This window comes from Siniperca chuatsi, linkage group LG10 (assembly GCF_020085105.1).
Source record: "Siniperca chuatsi isolate FFG_IHB_CAS linkage group LG10, ASM2008510v1, whole genome shotgun sequence".
Lineage (NCBI taxonomy): Eukaryota > Metazoa > Chordata > Actinopteri > Centrarchiformes > Sinipercidae > Siniperca > Siniperca chuatsi.
This window is the reverse complement of record NC_058051.1, coordinates 26,028,955-26,048,270: the sequence shown is the minus strand read 5'-3', so window position 1 is coordinate 26,048,270 and position 19,316 is coordinate 26,028,955. Positions and strand designations below refer to the sequence as shown.

Below are 19,316 nucleotides of genomic sequence, written 5' to 3'. Positions count from 1 at the left end.
TTTAAGCAATCAGAATAAAATATTTCTTTAACTGATGAAATAATTTCAGATATCTTGACTGCAGGCTTAGAACCACTGCATTATAAAATACACACATTGCCCACATGCCCAACACACACAGATAGCATAATTAATGTGTTTTGTCTTTCATGGCTGTTTTAAATAAAAACCTTCCCCTCCTCTCCTCTTCTGTGTTCAGCTCCTAATTCTAAGGACCTGGATGTATTCATCAAAAGGAACCAGGAGTCAGGCTTTGGCTTCAGAGTCCTCGGAGGCGAGGGGCCGGATCAGCCGGTAGGTAGCAGCCCAGCATGGTCCAGCCGTTTACAACCAGGCTTGGCAAGCTGCTAGAATCCCAAACCCTCAGATAGTAGAGAATCAATATTTGAGTTGCATTCAGTTACTTAAATAGCCTGAATTTCTACTATTGCTGTAACACAATGGGGAAATAGATCAACAGAAATAGAACATCAAATGCTCAGAGCTACTGAGAGGATTTCAACTGATTATTTACCTCACTGCCAGTCAATCCTCACGCTCACTCTGGCTCAGATCAGTGTGTCAAGCTATTTCTCTCCTCTTTCTTCCACAGGTGTACATCGGTGCCATCGTGCCACTCGGTGCAGCTGAGAAGGACGGGCGCCTACGTGCAGGGGATGAGCTGCTTTGTATAGATGGTGTGCCAGTCAAGGGCAAATCCCACAAACAAGTGCTGGAGCTGATGACCAATGCTGCCCGTAACGGCCAAGTCATGCTCACAGTCCGCAGGAAACTGACACACTCAGGTGGGTCTGCTTTTGAATAATCAGCTCTACATTTCTCTGAGAGCACTTAAAGCTTTTAAGCACGGTTTTCTTGTTTTTACTCCTTTTGTTTAGCTCAGTATGCTGGAGGAGGACCTCTGAGCAAAGGCTTTGATCCAGGGTTCTTTTCACTAATCCTTTAAATTCGTTCTGGATGACTTCCTTGCGGATAAATCTGTATAAATGAAGTTCGACCAAAATTGACTTTTAGGACATTATTCTATGCAGACATTTTCCTGAAAAGAAAAATAAAGTTTTTGAAAGACGATTCTGTATTTACTTTAATCACAGGAAAGGGAATTAAAAATGTTTCATCCACCAAAACAGGAAAAAAGCAAAAGTGGCTCACAATTAACAGTTGAAGATTGTTTGCTTTGTGTTTATCTGTCGAGGCTGATTGGACTTGTGTGAAGGGCAGTGAAGATTAGATCAGATGGTAGTTGATTTACATCTCAAAGGATGAAAAAAAGAACATGCTGAATTTTCTTTTTCAACTGCACAAACCCCTGTTGTATTCAGGCTTGTTTACCCACATAAATAACCACTCCATGAATAGTACAAGCACTTTTTGAAATTACTTTGGATTTGATGTATTGCAACAACAGCTTTGATCACGTTGCAGAAATTAAGCATCAATCATGTAAGGGTTTATGCTTTCAAAGCAGGGGTTTAGAAAGAGATTCCCTGATGCCGACTGACAAAACAGGGACTCAGCAAAACAAACATACAATGAAGAGAGATTGAGGTAGATCAGCCTGTCTTATGAATAACAAATTGTAAAGGGCTTTCATCTCAAGTGTATAGCTGACATTCTTGTATTTCTCGTTTGCAATAAACACAGCAAAAAGGCTGTCTTCAATAAAGCCGCTGTGTTTTGGATTATTTATGGATCACAAGAATGACAAATTGGGAACATTTTGACGAATATTTGTTCATGGATTAAAATGTATGTCAGCTAAATCTGAATGACTCCTGCTCAAAATAAACACTTGTGTTGTCCTCTTGGTGAAAGTGACGAATTGCAGTGTCATTTGCCATCTGCGCTGACCCTGTCCTTTCAGAAACGATAAATAGGCATACAGTGTCATTACCAGATTGATATAATTTTGTAACCATTTGAGAAGAGTTGTTCCAAATGCGTGGCTGTAAGCATTCCCTCATGTTTCTGTGCATTGTCATTTGTCAGATGGTGATGGAGAAGAGGAGAGCAGTCAGCAACCCCAGCAGGTAGCGTCCGCCCTGGTCAACAGCTCTCCCAAGATGCCTCGTGTCGAGTTTCCGAACGCCGTCCAGCCCGTTCAGACCCCTCGGCCGGAGTGCTTTGACGTTACTCTGCAGCGCAAAGACAACGAGGGCTTTGGCTTTGTTATCCTCACGTCAAAGAACAAGCCCCCACCTGGAGGTCAGAAATAAAGAAAAACACATCTTATATACAACTTTTTAAAAATCATGTTATATCAAATTAATAAAAAGCATGAGGAAATTTAAGGACTTAACAGTGGTCTGCAGTATACACAAGAAATGTGAATATAAGGACATTTACAGTACACATACCCAAAATAATAATTTATATTTTTAAGCAGGTCTAAAAGTATTTAAGTGAACAGCTGATGGCTCTCAACATTTTTTTCTACAAGTTTGTTTGTTGTTTATTGGTTTTTAGCCATGCTAGCAGCGCGGCTCTCAGGATGGAAATATCTCAACGAATATTGGATGGATTGCCATGAAATTTTCAACAGACATTCATGTTCCACAAAGGATGACTTTGGTGATCCCCTGACTTTTCATATTAGGCCACCAGCAGGTCAAAGTGGTCATGTATCCAGTGAAATCTCTGCACATCTACTGAATAGATTGGCACAAATGTACAGACATTCATGGTTTCTAGAAGATGTATCCTGCTGACTTTGTTAAACCCCTGACTTTTCCTCGAGCGCCATCATGAGGTTAACATTTGTGGTTTTGAGTGAAATGTCTGAACATTTATAGGATGGGTTGTCGTGAAATTTGGCTTTCATGTCCCCCTCAGGATTAACTGTGACATCTCTGGTGATCCCTTAACTTTTCGTCAAAATTTTAGTTTGCTAAATTAAGATGGTGAACATGTTAAACATTATACCTGCAAAGCAGTATGTAAACACTGCCATTGTGAGCATGTTAGCATTTAGCTCAAAGCACTACTGTGTCCTCACACAGCTGCTAGCGTGGGTGTTGTCTCTTAGTTTTTGTTATTCACTATTTGTTAGGGTTTTTTCAAATATATATATATATATATATATATATATATATATATATATATATATATATACCTTTATATCACATTTCCTTTACACCTTCATTTCATGTTTTTACATTAGGAGCCATATATTGATTAGGTTCCCAATAGCTCTGCTTACAAAGACCAAAGACACAAACCTTAGGTCACTGTGCACCATCTTTGTCCCTGACTGACTGTCCAGCACAGAGAAAGAGTGTATAACGTTTTGTTTTTGCTCTGTGTTTCCCTGTTTCAGTTATACCTCACAAGATTGGCCGTATTATTGAGGGCAGCCCTACAGACCGCATAGGTCAGATGAAGGTGGGAGACCGTATCTCTGCTGTCAACGGCCGGACCATCATGGAGCTGTCGCACAACGATATCGTCCAGCTCATTAAGGATGCCGGCAATTCTGTCACCCTCACTGTTGTGCCTGAAGATGGTAGGTTGGCACAAAGAAAGTCTCAGTCCTGTGAAGCTGACTTCCAGAAAGAATATCAGGAGTATTTTCTGGGAATAAGATAATGGGAATGTTCATCCACTTTCAACATTTCCATTAAAGTAGTCAAAAGGACGGTTTTGAGATTGCTTTGTGGCATTCAGTAGCAGATCACAAGATCTGCGTGCCATATTAAATTGGTGTGTTGTATGAATTGTGTTTTTACAGACAGCGCTCCTCCATCTGGAACTAATTCAGCCAAGCAGAGCCCTTCGGCACAACACAGAGCTGTGGGCCAACAGCCTCCCAGCTATCCAGACAGGTACACAAATATACATATCCTCCCAGACAAGCACAAGCTTGCCAGTGTCCCTCTCACACACTACTGGAGACGGTCTAATACAGGTTCTGCCACTTGAACCATAAATTAGCCCCAATCTTCTCAAAGCAGACTCTGGTTTGTGCTACAATGTGGCCCATTACCATCTCTTGTGGCCCACACTCTCCTTGTTATCCAGAAAGACAGAAAATCCCCCCATGGTCACTGTTTGGATGGCGAAGCAAAGAAAAAGAGACAGATTAATAGGGAGTCTCGCTTCCTCTTTGATCTTTCTTTTTAAACAAGATTACCTGTGTCAGACTTTTTAATCCATTGCTGCAGCAGCAATTCTCCACCATCATTTCTCGCCCTCACCCGCTCCGTTTCGCTGCCTATCAGCATGTGTTCCCCTTCTCCTCATTTAGCCCCCTGTCCATTCCTCGGCAGCAGCCTCCCTCCTCGCAGTCTAATCTCAAACACATGCCTTGGGTCAGCCCAGGCTAGATATGAGCTGAGGCTGTCAGCTTGGCTGCATGAAGTGTGTAAACTCTTCTCCATGCCAGAGCTGCTAAGAAGGCCTAGACTCTTTAGATAGTGTGTCAGCACAGTTAAGTTCCCACAAAGGCATTGTAATGAGCTCTGCGAAGCATTAAAGTATGCCCCCGTTATTTGCCACTGAACTGTAAAAGCAACATGGCTCTTCGAAGGATTTACATTGGTCTCTGTGCGTTGTATAATGAAACCAACAGAAAGAGGCTCATGCTGCTATAATGAAGGCGTGGCTCATACTGGACATAGCAGAAGGGGAAGAGAATGAGACTTATTCTCTACTCTCTTCACAATATAGAGCATCTATACTTTTCATGTGCTGTAGCTCACATACTGGCATTACTGCTAACATGACACATACAAGCTGGTGGAAGAATATACAAAGCACCTTGGACAGCACTGAGTGGATATATATATATATATATATATATATATGAATATTGTTTATATCTGATAGCATATTTGCACAGCATCACAGTTTATGTAATTATATGTAACTGTATGTATTGGATCATATTGAAACACATGTTGAAATTGTCAGCATTTTTACATAACCTTGTAAGTATTTTTTTTTCTTTAATTGTTTCACCACACTTTTATGTCTACTTCATTTGCTATTTCTATGCTGACAATTCAGTTGTCATCTAAAGAAGAAATATTGTACCATATTGTAATAAAACATGACTAAATATCACCTACAGTATGTTGGTCACATTATAATGTGTTTGTGGTCTTTTCTGGGGTAGGAATGGTGACACAGAGCTGAAGAACTCTCTCCTACCAAAAGAGATGGGAACACTCATCATGTCAGGCTCTAAGCAGGTAAGAACATAGCCAAAATTATGAAGTGTTTCTCAATTTACAGTGTATGATGTTTGTAATTTACTCACTCTGCTGTGGTGCCAATTGAACTTTTAGACCACTGCACTAAAATACATATCAACCATGTAACGGTGATTTCCCAAGTTTTGTCTATTTGACTACAACCTGGAACCTTTATCGCATGTCTGTCAAGATATGCTCCAGTCTCAAAAGCTCATATTCTTGTCTGTGAACTACAGGGCTGTTTTGTGGTGGAGCTGGAGCGCAGCCAGCGGGGCTTCGGCTTCAGTCTGAGAGGAGGGAAAGAGTATAACATGGGCCTGTTTATCCTGCGACTGGCTGAGGACGGGCCTGCTCTTAAAGATGGCAGGATACATGTGAGGTTTTTTTTTTGCATGTCTGTCTCTGTCCTCAAAATAAACTGGGTAATACTACTTTGCACTATTGCACTTTAAATTAAATTGACAGGTCTTACCCAGGGGTTTTCAAAGTCTAAAACCTCAGACAAAATCAAGACAACTGCCCCCACCCCCCTCGCCCCCACCCCATCAAAAAGTTAAAATTCTTGGAATTATTTGTCACTCCTATTATTATTCTTTGTCTCATTTCTATTTGGGGGATAATGCTCTGAGTTTTGGAGCTACAGTTCCCATAATTTAGGGGCTTTGAGGGATGTAGACAGTATAATGTTGCTATGGAGACAGTTAGTTAGCTGTCGGCTACAACTTGAGCCCCGTTTTAAAATATATATATATTTGTTGACATTTTTGCAAAGTTGCACCATTAAAAGTATGCCGAATTAGCTATTAGCTTTAGTTTTAGTTTTTGTTTGCAATGTACCCATGGAGGTACAGACAACTATCACTGGATTACTTTGATACTGAAGAATACATTATGATAATCAGGTGAGTTCTGGAGTTATAAGGACATTTATTCGCGATGGACATCGGATAATAATATCCTTGGGAAGTGTAAGTCACACTGAAAGTAAAAACATGTGTATCATGTCGTGTTCAGATTTGACTCAGTTATGACTCTGAAAAGGAGTAAAATCTGGCGCTGAGGGTTTTAGTACCTGAATTGCCATGAGTTTTGTGTCACAGCCTCTCCAGTTTGCAGCTCCACCTGCTGACCGTGTGGGTAAGCGAGCCAAACTACAATAATTAACTTCCTGTTGTTTTTAGAACACCGACATGCACCTGTCCCTTTCACCTCACGCAGTATTTTTGCCTCACGTCTCTCCCTCTACACCTCATGCACTCTCCCGCGCCATCCAGAGGCGGCGTGCCTCACAGTTTGAAAACCTCTGGTCTCACTTAAAAGAACAATAACTGGACTTACTCTTCTTGTTTAGTAAATTCTGAAAGACTCGCTACTTGTGACGTGTAAGAATGGACTAAATCTGCATTCACAGGTCGGAGATCAAATAGTGGAGATCAACGGCGAGGCCACCCAGGGCATCACACACACTCGGGCAATTGAGCTGATCCAAGCAGGAGGCAGTAAAGTTCATCTGCTGCTTCGACATGGCCAGGGCTTAGTCCCGGATCACAGTGAGTGACTGCTGAGAGATGCATGCATCATGTACACACATTGTTGCCACTGCATATAGATCTGCACAATAGCATATTAACCATACATATATAGAAGCTTTTGTATGGATATGCTTGATACCAGGGTGCTGAGTTTTTTATTCTCATGCATGTGTTGCGAGCTTCTCTCTTGACCTTTCTCTCCTCACATTCTATCTCACTACTTCTATCTTGATCTACCTCTTGTGCTTTTTATCTGCTCCTGTTTTCTGCACCGGCACGGCTGTCTATTTCTACCTATTTATCTTTTCCTCCTATAGGTCTGAACTCTTCTTCCACCCTGTGCTTCTACATGAAACCAGAGCATCACTAAAGGCCTCACTGCTTTTCTTGGTCTGTCCCTAATAATCTTGGTAAACCTTGTACTCCTACTTTTGCCTTTGACCTCTCCTTTCAAAGTGATTCATCTCCCAGATTTAAGTGTCGTTCTCTGTCCCTTCCTTCATCCCCATGATCAGTCTGAAATAGATCAGTTATCTGTGACTCAGTAAACACCCAATGCATCATAAGCAGAGTTACTCTTCCCCTGGAGGGCTAAACCAAAGCAGTGAGTCCTAGAAGAACGAACAGACCTGCAGGAGCGCTGGGAGGCTTCACAGCCCCGCAAGTTATTTTTTAAGGGTATTACAAAACCTGGGATGCCACTGAACACACACCTCATCCTGAGCGTGAATGAAGATGGAGACCTGGAGAAAAGTCCTTAACTAGATATTGATCAGTGAGTGACAAATGGTAAAAGGATCTGTGTGCATTCACTGGCATCAACCTTTCAATCCAAAGACCACATTAGAATGAATTTCTACGAGTTGTTGCTCCTAGAAATCCAAAAGCTCATTTCAGCACCACTAAGTCCATCACTCTTCTTTTTCTCTCTCTGGTTTTCTGCTGCATATATCTGCTCTCAATCACAGCTGTGCAATTCTTATCAGCTTGGGGGGAAATTGAAACGTCAGTGCTGGGTGAACACTAGCACCTTTTCCATTGATGGCTATGTCGTCGTCTGATACATATCTCAAACAAGGCAAATATTTAGAGGGATATTACAGGTTTTTTTTTTTTTTTTTACAGAAAGAGAGTAAGGTGGAAAACATCTTTTTTTCACAATATGAGCATATTCTGCTTCTGTTGCATGACGTGTTTAATTATCTGTATGTAATTATCCCATGTAAAGGATATTTTAGCTTATGCAGCAATACTTTGCTCAGCTAGAACCTTTTCTTACTCTCCACTGCTTGTTTTTTAGGTTCAAAGGACAAAGTAACCATTCCAACCTCAAGCTTTCCCAGACTTTCTGTATCTGACGGGCAGTCATCTCCAGCATCTCCATCCTCTGTCTCCCTCTCTACCTCAGAAGTGTCCCCGTCTTCACCCAAAACAACCGCCCCTGATGAGTTTTCTGGGCGGGATCCCAGGGAATCTGGGTCCCCTGGTGCTGGGCAGGAGCACGGTAGGCAGGCTAACAGATCAAGAGGACAGCAGCTCTCTCACCACAACCATAAGCGTACCACCAGCCCCAGCACCCAGACCAGAAAACCAAGCAGGAGTGACTCCAAGCCTGCTAGTCCCAAGAGAGCCACTGAAGGCTGGGCAGATCATGGAGAGCGGTCTCCGAGCCCCAGAAAAACAGAGCGAGGCCACAGCGGATCTCTGGAGGATATGAGCAAAGAAAGGAAAACCCAAGGGCAGAGAGACCACCGCTCCTCTAGCCCCAGGAAGAGTTCCAAGAGGGAACATGACCCTGTTGTGCCTTTGAAGAACCTGGTGGAGCCCCAGAGCCCCAGGCGTCCAGCTGGCCAGCAGCCCAGCATTGCCTATGGAGAAGGGAAGGACTGGAGGTACAAGGAGGAGGATGCAGCCTACTGGCAAGAGAGGGGGGCGACAGAGAGTGGAGACAAAAGCTTGGGGACCAGTGAACGCCGCAAGAAGAATAAAAGGGCTGAGCAAGAGGCAGCAGCACAAAAATCCCATTCCCAAGTGCACAGGGAGAGGGCAGGGTCAGATGCTGATGGTGGCACTCTGAGCCGGAGGAGTGGAAGAGAGAAGGGGGATAAGGAATATCGGGAAAGCAAGTACCATGAGCCAACTGAAGAGGTGAATAGAAAGGACCCCAGAGGTTCAAGCAGTAGCATCCAGGACCCCAGCTGCAACGGGACCACTACCAGCAAGAAGGCTCCCATCACCCCTGGTCCATGGAAAGTTCCCAGTTCTGCCAAGATCCAGTCCCAGGCGGACACAACATACGCGGATATTTAATATCTTCGCAGGACTCTCTGCGTATATTAAGCGATAGAGAGAGATAGCTGAGCCTCTGAAAGATGGACATGGAAGGATTTTGTTTTTAGCAATCTCGGAGAAAGCAGATCACTGTGTAACCAGCAACGCCGCTTCTCATTGCTTATGATTTTTTTTTTCACCCAGTTTGCCTCGGTCAGTTTGCATCAAGCTGCTGATGTCTGATCTGACATGCGTGCTTGTACCTACATGAGTATTTGTACTGTACGATGATGTGTGGACATGTGTGTAACAGGTTGGGTCTGAGTGTGATTTTTGGATGTGACACTGAAGTCTATTTTGTGCCAATCAGGGACTCCGGTTATAAAGAAGCTGCTCCGTATTGCACTCACTGTGAGACTGTTAGTGGGTAATGAGATGAACTGCTCTCCCTGTCTAGCCACCTCGATGAAGGATCCTTCTTTTTTTTTGTCACTTTGAAGTTTTAAGACATATTCATGCAATCACTGCTTTTCTTCCTGGCAAGATTGATTCACTGTTGCTGTCACTGATGGATGTACTAAAAGAGTGAGGCTGGTGCGTTTCACTTAAAATTGGAGTGTCTTCTAAGTCATTTACTATCTGTTTTTTGAGAGCCCGACTAGGGTTGTGAAGTGTATGCGTGACTGTATTCATACACATGAGAAGACTCTAAAACACTCGAATTACATTAGCTTATCGGAGGGTGGACAGACTACCCTTAAACTTTATATGCATCAATCACCAGACCAGATACTTGTGGTTATAGTTCTAATGTTTGTTACATGTGTGATAATAATAAAGCATAATGTAATTTATTGAAATGATATGTAAACAGTACACATATCCATTCTGAGTCATTTCACTTTTGATGTGGACTTAATGATAGAAATAGAATGTGTAGACAAGCATCACCATCTAAAATACTAACACTATAAAAACGACAATCTATACATTCTATTTCTAAGATTTTATGGTCTGTAAACAGTCACGTGAGCCTGATTCATAATGTTGTTTACTGTTAGCAGCTCTGTATTTAGGTCCTCTGGCTATGTGTGTATGTATACAAGCTGACTGGTAGGCCTATGTATTTTAGATATCGCTGTAGCATCGATTATACTTAATCCAAAACATATATTATTTAACAAAGTGATTACACATATATTGACAAATAATTTAGATGAGTTGAATTAACAGAGCTTGATTGTAAGAAGTGAGACCTCTGCCTTCAACTTATTAAAACTTTAAGAGATATTTGTATTTTTATCATCATAAATGTAGGCACAAAAACACATTTTTCCTCATTCTAACCTCCAAATCTATTTTTGATCAATTTTTTTTTTTATTTAGTACATGACCCTTAATGTGAGAAAAAAATTGTATGTACATTTTTGCTTAATTGTTAATCATGGCTGTCATGTTTGTGTTAAAAATAAAGGCAGACTCCCTAAGAATGCAGTTAATTTTGGTGGTTGCACACAGTGCATAATGTGAAAATAGGCTTGACTGCTTCTTTGGGAGTCCTATTTGAAATTACTCTATAAAGTTTATCAAATTTAATCAAACAGGGATTTAAGTCCCAGATTAAAATATGGGATCAGTTGTGCCCTGCTCTGAAGACAAAGTTTAGTGTTGTTTCAGTGTTGCTATTGTGGAGTACAGAGACATCTAGTGGTTCATAAACTGCTATTCACAAACTAGTCATTGCTTGAACTATCAGCCTGTTTAAGGATGTACAGAAGTAACACATGTATCTATTGGTCTGTGAGACCACTTACTAATTTATTTTCCACTTTATTGTTGATATGATGGGCTACTGTATTATTTACTGTTCATGCCATTACCATGTATGATACTGTGGCCTTGCATTGCTCCAACATATAAAAAAAAAAGTCTTTTAGTTTTGACATCATGGTAGTTGTAAATGTTTATAAATTGTACAGCACCTGTATAAATATTTGCCTTCATTCAGAAAAAAAATCCTCTGTAAATCGTTTCATTATTTTTTTAAGGGAAGTGAGAGGAAATGATATAAAATGGGTGAAAAGAAATAATCTGGTCATGGCATTCTGTTCATGCACTGATAAATAAAGGTTTACTGAATAAACGTGACTGAGGTATTTTTCATTTGTTTTGTTGATTTAGGGAAACGAGTGATATTGATAAAGTATATCCTACTTATCTTTGGTAAGACAATCATAGGCCTGTTACAAGATTCCCAAGTTCCTTTCTGCCTCATATACAGTTTATATTGGTGGGTGTGCGGCTGCAACATTAACTGCCACCACAGATTCTCTTAAAGGATAGGTTCACAATTTTTCAAGTCTGCCTTAAAACAATAGTCAGGTGCCCGATGTACACTGAAACAGGTTTTGCTTGCTGTAATCATTCATCCCATTCATACTGACCATTACAAGATCCCTTACTAATGCACTTCCAATGTAAGTGATGGGGAACAAAATCCACAGTAATCAAAAATACATTCCAAAGTTTATCTGAAGCAAATATGAGGCTTCAGACTGAGTTATCTTCCCAAGTTACAGTCTCTTAACCCTCGTAACCTCTTTGTGTTTCTGCGTTCAGCTGTGGTGGAGGGATAGTAACATGAAGCGTGAATTTTGTACTAAAAAGACTGTAAGTCTCAAAGATACTCACTCACTCGATTTGTCTAACTCAGACTGCTGAAGCCTCATAATAACTTCAGATAAGTTTTGGAATGTATTTTTTTGCACAGAATGAGGATTATGTCCCCCATCACTTACACTGAATGTGCATTAAGGGATCTCTTAAGTAGAACGATTAGGCTACAGCAAGCAAAAACGGTTTGTGTCAATGAACATATTGGGACCTGACTGTTGTTTTAAGACAGCCTTGAAAATTGTGAAGCTATCCTTCCACACAAGTCAGCCTTGTTTGTTTCCTCCAGTATGTCAGTATATTATTGTGAGGTTGAATGAATGAATGAATGTTGTTTTTTAACAGTAGTATGTTCTGCTTCATTGATAACATGTCTTACGGCTCTAAACGGTGAAGCACTGCCTCTTGTGGCTGTGCTTAATTTAACCATGACGTCAGCTGAGCAGAAGTGTGTGCGTGCGAAACAGCACGCATTCAGTGCAGTATGAACTCCAACTCCCATGTAGCGTTGCAATATCAATAAACTACATAACCCACAGTTCCACGTGTTGCGCGTGCGCAACAGACCCAACATATTGAAATAAACTACAAACTAACGTCAGAAGGACTACAGTTTTTCGAGGACCTGCGCAGTAGGAATCCCGAGACCTTTAAATGTACTGTACGTGCAAAGATGGCAGCGCAAGTCGACTTGCTCCATGCGAAAGTAGAAGAGGAAAAGCTAAGGGATAGTCTTGATAGATTCATCAAAGAGAAGAAAAAAAAGAAGAAAAGGGACCTGTCGCCGTCAGCTGACAAACGGGAGAGGTCTGAGAAAGAAGCGAAGAAAGTGAAGCTCCATCACCACCAACACGCCGAGCACCGGACCCACCAGCCGCATCAGCTGCAGCAAAATCCTAAACCCCACAACTTCAGCGCAGACAAACATGTCATGCACAGCCATCAGCACAGCCACCACCACCATCACCACCATAATCACAGTCTCACCAACGGTACAAAGAAGAACCTGCAGCCGACTTTGCCGCCTGCTCCTCCGCGGAAGGTACCAGAGCAGCTGCAGAAGAAGCGAGCGGTGCCCCCCGAGCCACCTGCGCTCTTCACTTTCACGCCTCTCAAAATGGTCAAGGCCAAGCCCCAGGATCTCAAAGAAAAGCATAGGGAGAAAGACCTGAAACTGAAGCTGAAGAAGGAAAATACCGAGGCAAATGTGAAACACGCTGAACTGAAGAAAAAGAAGGGTGAGTTTTATTATTTTGTGCATATACAACAGGGGGGTGTAACATATTATCCTATTTAAAAATGGAATGGAATATATTTTTTAGGGGTTCCCAAAGTGGTGTCCAGGGATCAGCATAAGTCTTTGACAAGTTGCAAGAGGTTTACAGTCTTTCACTCATTAGCGTTTAGTACTGTAACAGTAGGCCTATTTAAAATTAGTATTTTGGTTATAACAGATTTCAGTCACTTTTGCACTTTTTACCTGTCATCTTACAGGTGAGGCACACTGTACACAATTGCCATTATAAAGAACTAAATAGATATATATGCCCCCCAAAATATTAGAAATTGGTGGTCTGCTGTCTAGTGTAAATCATTTGAGGGTGTATGATAATAGATACGTTTTGTAGCTCCTGTACAACAATGTTGTGCATGTGGATAGCATGCTATTATGAATCATCATTGCTAATTTAATTAATTATGCATTGTTTAGATAAATAATCAGATGTAGGGTTCAACAGGGCCTTGGGGCAAAATACAGCTTCCCCTCCACTCCCTGCCCCCTCTGACTTTTACTTTTCCCTCTACCTGTAGAGCCAAGGCCCCACAATGAGAATGTCAAATCTCTAACACTGGAGGAATATCTCCTGAAGAAGAAAAAGAAGAAGAAGAAGCACCGCGAGGATGAGCACAGTGCCAAGAAGGTCCGATACATGCACAACAAAGCGGTTCAGACTGTATGTGCAGGGCTTGGAGCAGATCTTAATCTGCCCATTCTCCCTGAGCCGTCTCTGTCTGGCACCGTGAAGCACGAAAGCAATCGCCAGCCTGGCAGAGACACTATCGACAACCACCAACCCTACCTCCATGCTCTCAAACTGGGACACATCCCCTTCCTCTCCCACCAAGACCACTTCATCCGCAGCTCCTGCCTCCAGACAGGCACCTGGTGCGGACGCTTCATGCATGAGGAACGGCAAGCTAATGGTGGAGGATCAGTTCTGCATGCCTATGCTGATGAGTTAGCTTGTCTCAGCCCGGCTGAGATGGAGTGCTTTGCCCAGGAGTTTCTGGAGTTGGCCTTTGCTGAGAAGCCTAGAGGTGCAGCCTCCTATGCCTTGGCAGTGGTGCACAGTGCAGCGGCCTACCTACCTGACTTCCTGGACTACTTTGCCTTCAACTTCCCCAACACACCAGTCAAAATGGAGATACTGGGCAAGAAAGACATTGAGACCACCACTATTGCCAACTTTCACTCTCAGGTATGTCAAAAGGCAAGTGGTCCTCCTGGTTTTAACAAAGGTTTTGGCATTGCACTTGACAAAATCCTGCACTTTTATCACAAAAATTCATAGATCATAGCCTCTGATGAGAGCAGGGGTCAGACCTCATGTTGCGTTGTGAGAGGCAAGGTGGATGCATAACAGAGAGACTTTTTAGAAGACTAAATCTAAACTTAAGGAATATGGATTTTGGTTACCTTTTTATATTACTGATACAAAGCATAATTGATTTTAATTAAGAAACTAAAAAAAACTATAAATTAGTAAATTAGATCCTTTTATAATAGTGGCTGAGGGGGCATATATTAAAAAAACAATTATTTTTAGTAGACTGCTGTCCATTTAGGACATAAAAATAAGTCTCCAGCTGTACAGTAATGCACTGACAACATTGTGGAAAGGCACAGCAAGTTGAAGGCCCCGGCCAACCCACAGTCATGCCACCCAGTAGTTGACTCAATGTTAAGTATGGTGTTGTTCAGTCTAAAAACCAGTGCTGGTGCTAAGTTGTTCCTGTTCTTCGAGAGATCTAATGGAGTCGCTTTTGTTCCATGCAGCATTATACCTACTCTCACTCCCTGAGAAAGATGGCAGAGAGGAGAAAGAGTGAGCCAGGATGTCTGCATGTGTGATGTTAGATCTGCAGAGGACACAGAGAGCTCAGCGGTTTTCTGTTCATGCAGGGAAAGTAGACATAGTTTAATAATTTCACCACTGGAGAGTCCAGAGAATAAATTGATGCTTTGAGAGCAGAATGATTGCACTAAAATGCCTTGTTGTATCTACTGCCCTTATTGGGTCAGTGCTGTACATAAAACTGCATACTGTAGGCCTTTGGATAGAAAACATATAATCACATGAGAGTGCAAATTCTACCTCTAGCTTGAAGGATTATTTTGGACAGAAGTAATATTCTAAGTTACATACTGCTTCCTTGGAGCAGTAATTTTGTTTTGCTCAAAGTAGAACAGTGATGACCACTTAAGTTTCGCTATAGCATCAACAATCATGTCTTGTAAATATATCTACAACAGAGGCTAATGCACAGTCGAACAACTGACGAGAGCTGTGTCCCAATTACATACTACTTACTAAATCTATGCAGGTTTTGAGTTTGTAGTGTGTTCACACTCGAAAAGTAACAAAATGAAGTACTGAGAACAGTCAGTATGCATACTAAAAAAACCTGGTTATCTTGATTTTATTATTATACTTTAAATTGTATTCTAAGACAATTACTACATAGTTTAGTGTGTAGTATGGAATGGGAATGAAAACATGATCCATCCACTACTATCCACATTAGTGGATGTGCCAATAAATTGCACTTAAGGGAGCTACAGTGTGCGGACCCTTTTTATGTTTTCATTGCTGTCTTCTATTGGTCAAGCACCTGCCTTAAACTGTATTTAGATGTGCGCGACTATGTATAGTATGGAATGGGACACACTGAATGACATAAGCTGCTTCTCCTGTCCTAGGTGAGCCGGACTTACTGTTCAGGAACGTACCGGTCCGGACCCATGAGGCAGATAAGCTTGGTGGGAGCTGTGGATGAGGAAGTTGGAGACTATTTCCCAGAGTTCCTTGACATGCTGGAGGAGTCACCCTTTCTCAAGGTCAGAGGAAGATTTATTTTTATCATATTTATTAATATTCTAAGGACCATATTGGGGAAAAAGTTTGTACAAAGCCTTGTGTACTGAACCACGTCATGGCAGTCACAGCAGGAACAATGTGTTTTTGCTCTGGAGGACTTGAACTCGTAGTGGATCCATAACCTGTGCATCCTCCTCTAGACCTCACACTTAATATGCTGAATACAGTATGTTTCTCTCAGGAAGCTCATTAAGAAGTACAAGTACCACACTCCATAATACCTCCATTGCTGATGCATTGTTATTGCTGTAACATTGTGTGTGTGTGTGTGTGTGTGTGTGTGTGTGTAAGAACAGATGACCCTACCGTGGGGAAGCCTCTCCAGTCTGAAGCTGGACTGTCGCTCTCAGAGTGACGATGGGCCCATCATGTGGGTGCGACCAGGAGAACAAATGGTACCCACTGCTGACATGCCCAAGTCGCCTTTCAAAAGACGCAGGTAAAACCTCAGCTACAAAGGAAATCTATGAACACAGTTCCACATTCATATGATAGAAATTGTTATGAAAATATAGGGAAAACAGTTGTGATTATGAGTTTAGGCATGATGGTGAAAGTGTAGACTGAAAGCCTGTCTCCTTGTACTTTCCCTATCCCCTCCCATCCTCACATCCTTTTGCCTAGGTCCATGAATGAGATAAAAAATCTACACTACCTGCCGAGGGCCAGTGAACCCAGAGAGGTTCTGTTTGAGGACCGAACTAAGGCCCACGCTGACCATGTAGGCCAGAGTTTTGACTGGCAGAGCACTGCTGCTGTGGGGGTACTGAAGGCAGTGCACTTTGGAGAATGGTGAGTGTCTTTAATGTGTTTTAATAAAAATGTTGGTAAATAGTCATAAATGTTTCGTAATGGTATGTGATTAGGAAGGAGTATTGACCTGTGTGTTTTATGCTTTTTTGTAATATGTCACAGGAATAACCGACCTCGGATAACCAAAGATGTAGTTTGTTTCCATGCTGGGGACTTCAATGAAGTTGTCCAGAGGCTGCAGCTAGATCTGTATGAGCCCCCAGTGTCTCAGGTGAGAACTGGAATTTTCATACATAATCCATTAGGATGTGTGTCACATCACAAATCTTTTTGCTGGATTATTATACTATAGGTAGTATATACTGCTAAAATGTTAAACATGAAACCACTGTATATCTTCATGCAGTGTGTCCAGTGGGTTGACGATGCCAAACTCAACCAGCTGAGGAGGGAAGGCATCCGCTATGTCCGTGTCCAGCTCTGTGACGACGACATTTACTTCATTCCGAGGAACGTCATCCACCAGTTTAAGACGGTGTCTGCAGTCTGCAGCCTGGCCTGGCACATCCGCCTCAAACAGTACCATCCAGGGGAGAAGGACAAGGAGGAGGAGCAGAGGCCCAGTGATCTCAGTCCCACCTCAGGCCGAGTCTCTTTTTCCTCCCCAGCCAGGCCTGATGCCACCGTAACCCCCTGTGCACGACCACAGGGAGACAACGTCCAAGGTGGGGTGGCAAAGACTGAAGAACCAGAGTTCCAGAGGCCAGCAACACCTCCCCAGGAGCCTCAGCCAGCCGCTCCACAGCCCACCAAATCCGCTCATTTGCCCCCAACATACCAAGTTCCCCACCTTTCCTTGGAACCAGTCCACTCTGGATGTACACCTTCAAAAGAGCCCACCCTTCCAAAAGCCCTCAGCCACACTGCACATTTCCCTAAATGACACCCCCCCACTCCCACCCCCACCCCAAATGGACATCTGAATCAATCAGGAAGCCTTTCAACTTAAATTATTCTTCACAGTTTTTTAAATCTTTACATGTTGGTTAAAATGTTCCCAGATGTTTTGTTTTTTTGTTTTGTTTAATGGGACTATGTAACACATTTTATTTATATTTGATAGCACCTAAACTGGAACTCTCTACTGTTTCATTCAAAAGGTGTGTATCATGTAAAGAATCATTTTTAAACTGACAATACAAGTTGCCCCACTTACTGTAAGAGACACATTTTTAATTTATGTTCAAAGCTCAGCTATTTCTTTTTTTGATAGAATTATGTAATGGGAGATGGAAGTCTGTGGCAGTTTCTCAAGTGCAGGTGGAATGACTGTATACATACTAAGTATATGATTACTCTGGAAGCATGATACTGACATTATACTCATTTCAGTGACATAGGCTTATAGACTAACCTTACCCAGAAGATACAGTTGACTCAGTTTCAAAACTGGGACTTTGCCATTTGAATCAAATGCTTGGAACATGTTGGATTTCCTGGATTGGTAACAACCAGTAAACATGGGATAATCAAAATGAATGATGTCTTTTGTTTTGAAAAAAAAAACTTTAAATGTTTATTTTAAATTGAAGAAGATACATTTACAGGCATATGATTATCTAATTAAACGACAAGCACTTAAAACTTTTTGTCAGCTTTATAAGTTGCAGTTTGCGCAATTCTTAATTTAAATGCCATTTTATACAGCGTCCTATTTCTTACTGTTGATACTGTTTTGGATATTTTATTTATTTTCTTAAGATTGAGCTCAACATATGGTCACAGGTTTATAACCTGTGATGAATATTTAAGATTATTATCTTAAATATAATAGCGCCTCTAAATGACGAAGGAATTACAGCTATTGCACTTAGCAATAATTGTCTGAATCTTTTCTTCAGGTGTGGAGCATGTCTTCATAATTTGGTATGTAAATATTATATTGTTGTAGCTGGGAATATGTGAATGCCGTCAGTGCACCCAAGTCATTTTTCAGTTGATTTAAATTCATTCTCACCTTTAGTTTTAGCTGGTAATGTCACTGGGTTGATGAAGGCACCGGTGTAGTGGGTTACTGTGGTTGTGTCCACTCTCCTCAGTGTAATTGTGTGGATTTATACTGCGAATTCCTGTTGTTTTTTCCCATAGTTCCAGCAAAGTCTGGAATAATGAGGCCTCCTGCAAAATTATCCAAGACTGAACATGACAATGTTCTATAATGTGACAGATGGAAGTAAATTTCACATTTCTTTCTAAATAATGTGTCCTAAAATATCTTCACATTGAACATGGTCATCCAAAGTTTCTGATCAGAGTACGACATTTACTGTTCATCTGAACCTCACAGAGGCCTTCATTCTGTAGTCTTCTACAAGCAGTCTTCTATAAAGGAAGTGATGGTGTGACACTGCCTTTGCTCTACCACTGACTTCTTAGTGCCTTGTACTGTACACGGTTAGCCTCATTAAAAGCTGTGAGGTATTTTTGTTGATGAGTAGTATGGTAAAATGGAGATTGGCCAAACAGCCATAGTGTATCTTGTTTTTGTTTTGTTTTTCTATTTATAAAAAATGTTGCTCACATGATGCTAATTGATTTCTACATCTGCATGTCACCTGGAAGCAAACAATTATTAGAGTTGAAAATTATGCCTTTTATACATACTAGATCCTATTCAGGAAGCAGAATGGTCAGAAATATGTAGAAATAAATTGACAGTTACAGTACTGTCATAT

General features: G+C 41.5%; 2 protein-coding genes and 1 long non-coding RNA gene across 6 annotated transcripts in view; 2 read left to right on the top strand and 1 right to left on the bottom strand.

Moving 5' to 3' along the window:
• magi3a (membrane associated guanylate kinase, WW and PDZ domain containing 3a) overlaps positions 1-11,143 on the top strand; it is a 113,807-nt gene extending 102,664 nt beyond the window's left edge. For 2 of the 3 annotated variants that reach the window (XM_044212747.1, XM_044212746.1), the window contains 9 exons: positions 200-294; positions 593-785; positions 1,990-2,205; positions 3,317-3,502; positions 3,728-3,821; positions 5,114-5,189; positions 5,429-5,566; positions 6,604-6,742; positions 8,025-11,143. In XM_044212747.1, coding sequence (XP_044068682.1) covers positions 200-294; positions 593-785; positions 1,990-2,205; positions 3,317-3,502; positions 3,728-3,821; positions 5,114-5,189; positions 5,429-5,566; positions 6,604-6,742; positions 8,025-9,034 — 2,147 coding nt within the window. In that variant the 3' untranslated portion in view covers positions 9,035-11,143. Of the gene's footprint in view, positions 1-199; positions 295-592; positions 786-1,989; positions 2,206-3,316; positions 3,503-3,727; positions 3,822-5,113; positions 5,190-5,428; positions 5,567-6,603; positions 6,743-7,041; positions 7,115-8,024 lie in introns of all 3 variants that reach the window. The other variant, XM_044212748.1, reaches the window with a different exon arrangement.
• LOC122883700 lies at positions 2,075-5,105 on the bottom strand. Its single transcript, XR_006379695.1, has 3 exons — positions 4,130-5,105; positions 3,983-4,043; positions 2,075-2,199 (listed from the first exon to the last, which is right to left on the bottom strand). It is a non-coding gene; the product is annotated as an uncharacterized LOC122883700 (long non-coding RNA).
• A 1,142-nt stretch (positions 11,144-12,285) lies between the features above and the next one.
• LOC122883685 (lysine-specific demethylase 9) overlaps positions 12,286-19,316 on the top strand; it is a 7,406-nt gene continuing 375 nt past the window's right edge. The window contains exons 1-7 of one of the 2 annotated variants that reach the window (XM_044212716.1): positions 12,286-12,906; positions 13,481-14,160; positions 15,651-15,788; positions 16,125-16,267; positions 16,453-16,620; positions 16,744-16,852; positions 16,988-19,316. The exon at positions 16,988-19,316 is cut by the window's right edge and continues 375 nt beyond it. In XM_044212716.1, coding sequence (XP_044068651.1) covers positions 12,342-12,906; positions 13,481-14,160; positions 15,651-15,788; positions 16,125-16,267; positions 16,453-16,620; positions 16,744-16,852; positions 16,988-17,524 — 2,340 coding nt within the window. In that variant the 5' untranslated portion in view covers positions 12,286-12,341 and the 3' untranslated portion in view covers positions 17,525-19,316. The remainder of the gene's footprint in view (positions 12,907-13,480; positions 14,161-15,650; positions 15,789-16,124; positions 16,268-16,452; positions 16,621-16,743; positions 16,853-16,987) is intronic. The other variant, XM_044212717.1, reaches the window with a different exon arrangement.